The 9911-nt window shown below is 36.4% G+C and overlaps 2 protein-coding genes across 2 annotated transcripts; both read right to left on the bottom strand.

Annotated features, from left to right (window-relative positions):
- Positions 1 to 1573: 1573 nt before the first annotated feature.
- On the bottom strand, positions 1574 to 8251 carry LOC106651821 (zinc finger protein 595-like). The gene is made up of 7 exons (XM_014370486.2): positions 7943 to 8251; positions 7486 to 7881; positions 7279 to 7422; positions 7121 to 7195; positions 6974 to 7044; positions 3705 to 4679; positions 1574 to 3103 (listed from the first exon to the last, which is right to left on the bottom strand). Exons 2-7 carry the CDS (start codon positions 7867 to 7869, stop codon positions 2122 to 2124), a joined length of 2631 nt encoding a protein of 876 aa, XP_014225972.1. The 5' UTR covers positions 7870 to 7881; positions 7943 to 8251; the 3' UTR covers positions 1574 to 2121.
- Positions 8252 to 8615: 364 nt separating this feature from the next.
- Positions 8616 to 9911, bottom strand: LOC106651871 (ATPase inhibitor mai-2, mitochondrial-like). Its single transcript, XM_014370561.2, has 3 exons — positions 9622 to 9911; positions 9086 to 9218; positions 8616 to 8996 (listed from the first exon to the last, which is right to left on the bottom strand). Exons 1-3 carry the CDS (start codon positions 9666 to 9668, stop codon positions 8862 to 8864), a joined length of 315 nt encoding a protein of 104 aa, XP_014226047.1. The 5' UTR covers positions 9669 to 9911; the 3' UTR covers positions 8616 to 8861.

Below are 9911 nucleotides of genomic sequence, written 5' to 3'. Positions count from 1 at the left end.
TAAAAAATATCATTTTAAAACAAATTTCAAATATTTCTACCTAGTATTTATCTTTAAAAATTTTATAAAAGAGTTTGCTGTTTTTTGTTCCAATTTTTGGGTAAATTATTCAGTTAAATTACAAAAAATGTTATTTATTTTGCTTTCTGGCTTCAATACCCTGTTTAAAATTTTAATGATAAGAATCGAGTAAGAAGTAAACAACAAACAACATTTTTGATGATAGTTGAAAGTATTTTTATATACTTTAATCTGAAATGTGGTAGTAATAAATATGTAACAAAAATTTGATTAGTCATAGATTTCCTTTGCAATATACTACGAAAAATTGTTCAGCGCTATAGAACTACTGTAATGGTGGGAAGAAAAGAATGATGCATTACTTTGTTAAAGAAGTCATGAAATGTATTGTGAAACTGTTTTTTATAATAAAAGCCAATAGTAAAGGGTAATTTTTTCAACAATCATTTACATTATTCCTGATACATTATATTCCAGCTTAGCAAAGTTTAACTTTCATTTATACTTAGAGTACTTTTGAGCTTTATTCGATTATGATTAGTCAAGTTTGAATTACCCAACTTGTCTGTAGGGTGCAGCAACTAATGTTTTTCGTGATGGATCCCAAAAATATCTTCGCCGAATCATCCTTGAAGTCTCCCTGACAAATCAGATAGAAAGGAGTAAATCATTTCTCGATGCCCGAAGTCAGATCTGCAACTTTTCTCAGTAGCAATTCGGACTGTCCGAATTCCATTCCCTGTCCTGTTCGAATGTCCATTCGCGTATTTCAGTACTAAGTGTAACGATGATCCCTCTATTCATTGACAGAGACAATTAGAATCCTGGCCGAGCTTGAAAAATTTCTCAACAATGTCTTCATGGCCAGACATGCAGGCTACGTGGAAATGCGGGAGACCTGAGCCTTCATTGATGTAATTTACATCGAACCTTACCTGACGAATATTTTATTAAAAGCTCATGGACGATCTTTTCTACGCTACAGTAGTAAACCATGGCCCTAGGCGCATGATGCAGTACTTTGGTGCGATGCAATAATAATCGGCCATGTTCATCAAAGTCGGGCTTGTGTTTGCTTTCGCTGCCAACCACGAACTTGATGAATTGTTTTGATTTATATAATCATTTTTTCATCAGCACCTATTTTGTACAGAGTCCAAGAGAAGACAATCAATTTCTTCGGGTTAAAAATGCTTTGAAGATTCGTAAGTTTACTTTCCCAATCACTGATTAAGAAATTAAGTTGTCGGAGAAATATAAGTCTCTCATTGTTAATTCTCCAACTATCATTGATCTTGACCTTCTTTTAGTAAGCAAAATAATGTACTAAAAGAAAAGCGATGGGCCTGAAAGTTGATCGATTTAAAACGACTTTCGATTAGTCCATCGAATTTTGACTCGACTTTCAATGAAAACAAAATATTTTGGAATAAACAAAAATAGGTAAGTCTTAATATACTACAAATTTTTTTACGCGTGTGAAATCCCGAATTTAAGACAGGCTTTAATAATTCCCAAATCATACGTAATCGTAAAATTCTTTACTCGCGCCCAGAGGCGTTGGTTTATTACTTTTCAGGGCCGTGATAACCCCAATGATTTGAGATGTTGAAACTGTAAAGTATAAAATGAATACGTATTTAACATTTTTAGGTAGAGTACTAGTTTTACTCGTGTCAATGAAATTTTCGTTACTTTTAAATTATTTATTATTAAAAATTCATTTTTAAGGTGAATTGATATTTACATAAGTTAATCTTGAATTTATACAGATGATGATACGTACTGATAACGTACTGATTACAATTAAAAAGTTTAATTCAATTATGAAAATGCGAAATATTCATTCATATTATTAGCAACATTTTTTTACATTAAAATTACTATCTCAACTCTTACCATAAGAGACTGATTTTGTTTTTTACATTCATTTAAATTTACACGGAGCGAAAGAACGGGTAAAACAATGATGCATTACTTTGTAGAAGTCGTCATGAAATGTGAAAATATTTTGTATAATGAACGTCGACAGTGCAGGGTAATTTTTTCAATAACCATTTACAATATCCCTTTTACATTATGTCCCTTTTACATTATATTCTAGCTTAGCAAAGTTAAACTTTCATTTTCGTTCTGCGTAATTTTATGCTTCGTTCTGTTGTGATTAGTCAAGTATCTCTGCTGACCAAAACTGATATGACACGTTTCACACTTGAAGGGTTTTTCCGTCGAATGAGTTAGTATGTGCCGCGTGAGCTCATTCTTCACTCCAAAGCCTTTGCCACAGATCTCGCAGATGTGATTCTTTTCGCCAGTGTGCGTCGTCACGTGACTGACCATCTGCTGCTTCCATCGGAAGGCCTTATTACAGTAGCTGCATTTAAAAGGAAACTCGTCCGTGTGCAGTTTGCGGTGTATGTAGAGCGACGCCTTCGTTTTGAAGGACTTGCCGCAGTGCTCGCAGAAATAAGGCCGCTCACCCGTGTGGATTCGCCTGTGGTCCTCCAGGGCGGTCTTCATGGCGAAGCAGCGTTTGCATATCTCGCAGACATGATTTTTCACGCCACCGTGGACGTGTCTCTCGTGATAGTAGAGACTTCCATTCTGGCTAAATTGCTTGCCACACTGCTTGCAGATATACGGCAGCAAGCCCTGGTGCACTCGAAGATGCATCTGGTAGCTCTCCTCGAGTCGGAATTTTTTACCGCAATCCGAACAAGTGCGATTTACTCTCTTCTTTTTCGGTGGAAACACTGAGTCTTCGAACGAATCGTCCAAATCCTGGCTAGGCGTTGTTCCCTTGTTGTCATTGACATCTGTGGGTTTGTCTTTATCCGCGGAGGATGCCGCGGTTTCTTTCGATGTTTGCTTAGAATTGGTCGTTTTTTCTGATTTTTTCAACGCTTTTCCGACCAATGTTTTTTTCCGTTTCTTTGATAGGCTGGCGTCAGTGGCGGTGGCTTTTTTTGTGAGTCTTTTCTTTTTGGGTGGCTCGGGTTCGTCGTTTAACACTGGCATACCTGGCACGTAAACTTTGCGGAACTCCTTGACAATTCGTTCTCGAGGTTGTCTCTTCTTGGTGCTGAAATTCAGGGATTTGTTAGAATTATTCACATGTGCTTGGTACATCACTTATTTTATAAAAAATTAGTCCAATATTTCAAACTACACTACTACAAATCAAAATTCTATTTTCCGTGGTAAAGATTATTTTATTGATATAAAATCCATTTAAAAAACTACAGTTTTCGTTTATAGTAATACATCTTTTGAGAAAATACTGTGTCTATCACTCATTGAATTATCTCCTTATAAATATCACGTGAAAAAATGTAATCTTTCATTATCAAAACTTTGAAATTTCTATGTGTGCATGATTATTTGGTTGACAACTTTGACAAACTTGACTCTGGCTTACTTTCTAAATCACAAACAATTTTTCAATCAATTTTTCATGCAGTCACAGATCAAAAACTTGTCCTTTTCATCAACGACAAAATTCAAGTGCAACTAACTAAATTACTGATATTTGAAAATGACACAGAATAAACTGAATAATAAATGTCTGGCTACATTAACTGGCACAAAAATAAGCGCGCACAATAGCTAAAACGTAAGCGTTAGTGCTGGACTCGAAGCATACAATATAGGTTTTACAATTGGTAGTTCCAAATTACAAAGGCTAATTATCCATCTGATAAAGGATATCAGGGGCTTCTTTGGGATGGCACTTTCTCAAGTGACCTCTCAGGTACTTGTTGAGCTTGAACGACTTGTCGCACAGGCTGCACTCGAAAGGTCGCTCGCTCGAATGGCTTATGCTGTGCCTCTTGCACTCGCCCTTGGACGAGAACGCGCTGCCGCAGACGTCGCACTCGAAGGGTTTGTAGCCCGTGTGTACGGACTCGTGCACCTGCACCTTCTGCTTGGAGCGGAACGTCTTGGGGCAGTAGGCGCAGCCGAAGGGCCGATGATTCTCGTGCACCTTCTTGTGCACGCCGAGCAGATTGATCGAGCGGAAGCGCCTCGGGCATTGGCTGCACAGGAACGGCTTCTCGCCCGTGTGTATTCTCTGATGGGCGTCTTTGGTGGCCTTGGCGGCGAATGCCCGGTCGCAGTACCCGCACGAGTGGCGTTTCAGCTTCAGGTGCACGTCGTTGATGTGACGCTTGACGTCGCCGTCCGAGCGGAATGACTTGCCGCAGACGTGACAGACCGACAATCGCTCGTCCTTGTGCATTCGCAAGTGCCGAATCATGTTGAGGCGCGAGCTCAGGATCTTCTGGCAGAGCTCGCACTTGTAATGGTGGCCCGAATTCTCGGGGATTCTCTGCCTCTCTGCGGCGATCGACTCCGCATTCACGAGGTCGTTGTTGTGCCTGTGATTGGCCAGATGCCGGACCAGGCGCACCTTGGACAAGAACTTGCGCAGACACAGCGTGCACTGGTACTCCAAGTTGGCGGGCGACTTGTGCGCGCCCTTGAGGTGTCTCAAGAGCTCGATCTCTTGCTCGAACAGCAACTCGCAGACGCCGCACTGGTACAGGGTCGTTGCGACGTCGCCAGTGTTACTACTCGGGACAGCGGGCGAGGAGCAGTCCTCGGAGTAGTCATTCGGCGAGACTGCGGGATGTTCGATGCCGTCGACCCCGTTGGCTCTGCAATGTGTAAAGGTTTGCACTTTGTTGATCTTTGTTTTTGTACGTGTGACTGCACATTTTTTTGTTAAACTAAATACTTTATGCACGTTTCAATACTTGTCACTCCTCATTACTGCTAATAAACGACATAGAAAAATTACTTTTCGGATCAGTTCGTCAATGACAATTCTATCATTTACGGTAGTACAAAATAGATCTCTGATATTGATTTCAAAAACGATCAATAGTAACTTTGAATCGCAACTTTCATCATAAACTATGCAAAATTAAACAATTATATGTGTATACGACTTTTACAAATTATATAGTCGTCTCGCAGTTTTTTATTGTCTACCAAAATTAAAACTTTTTAAGATATCTATATTACATGATTCATTAGTGAAGAATGAAAATTTCCCTCGGTGAATCTTTATATGAAAATAATATAAAATGTTTATCCATTTCAAATGGATAAAATCTGTACATTTTATAAAATTCTCTCTAAATCTTTATAACTGATACTACAGTGGCAAAATGTTTCATAGAAAACACTTCAAATAATTTATAATAATTATCAAAATTTTCAGAATTGTTACAATCATTGTGTAGCTCTTCTTTTTTTCTTATATTTTATGACCGATTGGTATTAAGAATTGACTTTGTTTACCCAAATTGCATATTTTGAGATTTTTTTTCCTCTATAATGTAAAAAAACATTTCAGATTCTAATGCAACATATGAAAAGAATATTGCACTAGAGGCATAGGCAACTCATGTGTGGTGACTTAGTCACTTAGGAGCTAATATTTGGATTATGCAAGAAAACTTGAGATGCATATGACTCTATGGGGATATTAATGTTGGTGCTGTTGAATGCTTCATCTTCAAGTGTCTGTTTAAATATTTGTTTTCTCTGAACTGACGTCCGCATAAGTTACAAGCAAAAGGTTTTTCTTCCAAATGTACGTGTAAGTGCTTGGTAAGGTCACCTTTGATTCCAAACCGTCTTTGGCATGTTGCACATTCGTAATTCTTTTCACCTGTATGCACTGTCAAGTGGTTATTTAGCTCGGATTTTCTCCTGAAGCTTTTTTTACAATACACACACTCAAATGGAAAATTATCAGAATGTTGATTTTTGTGTATGTAACGAGCTGCTTTTGTCTTGAAAGATTTTCCGCAAATTTCACAAGAAAACGGACGTTCGCCTGTGTGACGTCTATGATGATCATCGCGAGTCGCTTTGGATGAAAAACATATTCCACACCAATCGCAAGCGTAGTTTTTTATGCGCTCGTGAACGCCTTTAACGTGACGAAATACATCACTGGACAGGCGAAATTGTTTGCCACATACGTGACAGGTATAAGGTTTTTCACCTGTATGTGTTCGTTCGTGTTTTAAAAGAAATCCCCGAGTCTTGTATTCGCGTTTGCAATAAGAACAAGAGTACGAATTTTTCGGTTTTGGTGTGCATGGAGAACTCGATCTTATATTTTTCTTTTCCACAGATGGCGAATCTGAGGACTGCATTTTGCTGTTTTTGTTGTAATCATTATCTGAAGTCTCAATTGTATTATTGAGCTCATTCACAGGTGAAAATTCAGCTAAATTAGCACAATCGCTATCCATGTCATAAAAATTAGCAGTATATTCATCTTCATTTACACTAGTTGATTCTATTTCAGGAACTTTGGGAGAAGTTGCCTTGCCTATTCTGGACCTGAAAATAGTTGCAGATTGACTCGAGACAGGCGTGTCTTAAATGCACATGACGATCAAACTTTTGCGAACAGCAGAATCAGATATAAATGATTAGTGTACAAAACCATTTCTGATCGAAAATTTTGATTAATTTGTACAATTCAGTTATTTATTCTCTGATAAAAATGTTAGCTACTTTCATGCCACTGTATACATACCAGGTTTTAGCATGATTACTTGTAATTATGATTTAAAAATGAATAAAATAATATCTTTCACAAACATTTATTGACTAAGTTGCAAATAAATTTGGATGTAAATTAGATAGAAACTTATGAAGTGCTTATAAACTTATAAAATTCTTAATTAATAAAATTTTCAACTATACGTAAAACGAGTCAGTAAACGTAAGCAGAGCGAATTAGGGGCTTTGCCTATGCTAGTCTTTATACAATTAATATTATGCAGGTGACCCTCACTACGCTATGCTTACCTTTTCTGCTGAAAACTGAATCATTTTACATGTAGCGTACACATTTATAAGCTTTTCAATTTTACATCCAATTTGGTGGTTTTTTTTATCTATATATGGAAATAAAAATCAATACCTTTTATTTTCAGGAATATTCACATTGTTATCTGATGAAACTGCGAGTAAGTTTGGATCATAATGTTGAATCTAAAAAATAAAAATAAAACAATTAAAGATGTTACTTGTTATTTTCTTGAATTTAATTTTTTTTTATAAAATTTACTTCTTCTTTCATGTCAATACTGTGGTTCTCTTCATTGCTTAAACTTATTTCTTCAGATGTTGATAAATGAAGAGGCTTTGTAAAAATCAAAATATATATTATTTTACATGTATATCCAAATTTAGAATTAATTTTCTGATTAATTAGAGTTTAAATACCTGATCCTTTGGATGCAATTGTTGATGCAATTCCAATAGTCTTTCTTGTGCTTGATCGCATTTTGTATATATATCATGCCATCCTACTAAAATTGAAATACAATGGTAACATACTTTCATGGGAAGAAAATCATCCTGAGAAAGCTAAAAAAAAAAAATAATTAGTTAATTTTATTTTAATTACATCACAAATCAAGTTAGAATTACCCTTATCTGTGGTAGATATTCTTGAATTTTTGTTTCTAACTCATACTGTGTTCCTTCAGTACCAAATACTGATACAAGTTTTTCGTTTGATGTTGCACAAACTCTGCAAAGTTCGTCCCAAATAATGACTTGTTTGTCTCCAATAATAAGTTCAGGAGAAGAGGTAGTAGCTTTTACATTGCATATTGAAACAAGGTTCTGATCTATATTATTTGTCTCTTCCAAAGCTTCAAAATGAGATGGAAAATCTTCACTGTTAATATCTTCATTCTTCATTGCACCCAAGTTCTTTTCGCTATGATCGTTAGCATGAATAAGAAATTTTTGTTTACCACCCCCAGTGCTCACTTCCATTGACACCTCACCAGAGGTTGTTTCGTTCATGACTATAATGTTCTGAAATGAATAGAGATAACGGATAATCAACAATGTCGATGCCTTTGTTTATTTTGTTTACCTTTTTAAACGTTCAAGGTATCAATCACATGAATAAGCGTCCATACGATCGGGGCTATAGAATTATTTTTGAATTCATATTTCACAACTGAGTTTCTTGAGTTTCTAATCCATTGCACTATCACAATCGCTAGGATTCACGTAGTAAAATGGCAATCGAGTACAGTTTTTATTTGACACTTATTTATCAAGCGACATTTGAGGCTACGTTTACTTTGCTTGCGTAGGCGCGTATACGCTATATATGAAGGCATATACTACGCTACGCTACTGCAGCTTTGGACTGCAGTGTACTATGTGTGTAAGTGTGCCGAGCCGCGTTTCCTGTAATGCCCCGTAATGACTTGTTTTATGGCGCACAAGTAGCGGCATCTACCGCATTATTGGTCGACCGCTAGTCCGAACACTGGCAGGGTTTTTGCAGAATTTTGAGCTTCTCATCATTTCCAGACATATTTTTTCTGATATTTTAACTGCTCGTTACGCGGCCTACTCTTTCGCAAAACTTTGTACTTTTATTTTTTCAATTGTTGACCGTGGGATCACTTTTTTGGGCCGGTCTGCTGTAATTCAGTAGTTGAACAATGTATGCTATGATTTTCTAGCAGAGATTGATTTGTTGGTATTTATTTTGAACTTTTCATATAATAATTCAAAAAAAAAGTTTGGACAAATTAATCATGAAATGTTTTCATAGTTTTATTTATTTTTAAACTTACACATATTTTTAATATCAACATAGACTGAACATTGTAAAAGTAAATCAAAACCATTCATTATCAAGCTGCTGACTTACAATAATAAATGTTAAATAGAAAAAATCACACGTAGCAATACTCAACACTCAACAAGTTTAATCTTTGTTTATATTTACTTGCAAATATTATTTTTGCCAAACAATAAATATATCCTTCTAGAATTTATTGCTTTCCTTCCATTTCAGACATTCTTTTCTTGTGACGGTTGATGGCTTCCTGATGGCGTTGAATTTGTTCTTCATGGAATGAGATCTCATCATGCAAGCCTTCTCTAATTTTTGCTAGTTGTTCTTTTTGCTGTAAAAAATAATGGGATATATATATGAGAGTGGTTCAATTTGACGATCATGTGATATGTATTAAAAAATTTAAACCGTAATGTTTACCTGATTGTAAAAGTACTGATCTTCATGGGCAGCTTCCATTTTTCCAAATGATCCACCAGCTTCACGGATGGAACCACCACCACCACCTCCTTTGCCAGCACCAGATCCTCGCTCACCGGTCATTCTTACTTGACTGTAAGAAAAAATCAAATATCAGTCAACAAATTCAAAAATAGTGTATGAGTCATATCAAATGATTTATAAATATAAACAAGTCTTGATCGACAATAGATTGAAAGAGAATTAGTGGGAAATGTTACATAAGACTTGCAACAGCAAATTTATTTGTGGCTGTCTATGCACTATATAACTAGTGCATTCGTCTAAAAAAAAAGTTAAATCAATTCAACTGCTAATTTAAATGTGATGCTATGTTTGCACAGTAGATCGGCATGTTTTTGTCAGAGCCAATGCCAGATAAGTCGGAGCCGCCAGATAAGAACTAAAATGGCTAAATGCCGGGACGACTTCATAAATAGCGTTTCTGTTCTTTTTCGGACAGCTATAAATGAAGCTGCAACGATTATTATTCTTACCTCAAGTAAGCCATATTTCTGCAAAAAAAGGAAGGTACTCTCTGCATGTTTACGAAAATTGGTTGCTAGCGAAATAGGAGTTTACGTGCGATTGACTAATGTTTGTCGACTAAAGACACAATAAGGTATGAAATCGAGTTATGTGTGAGCAATTCTATAGTACGTATAAGCGGCGTGTCTGCTTTACACTTATGCAGTAATGTGTAATATACCTCAGCTACGATATTGCGCGTATAGCGGGTGGAAGAAGATGGAAGTTTCACGGAGTACGAAAATTCGCGAAGTTCGAA

This window comes from Trichogramma pretiosum, unplaced genomic scaffold (genome assembly GCF_000599845.2).
Source record: "Trichogramma pretiosum strain Unisexual culture from Peru unplaced genomic scaffold, Tpre_2.0 scaffold42, whole genome shotgun sequence".
Taxonomy (NCBI): Eukaryota; Metazoa; Arthropoda; class Insecta; order Hymenoptera; family Trichogrammatidae; genus Trichogramma; species Trichogramma pretiosum.
This window is presented reverse-complemented; position numbering and strand designations above follow the sequence as displayed.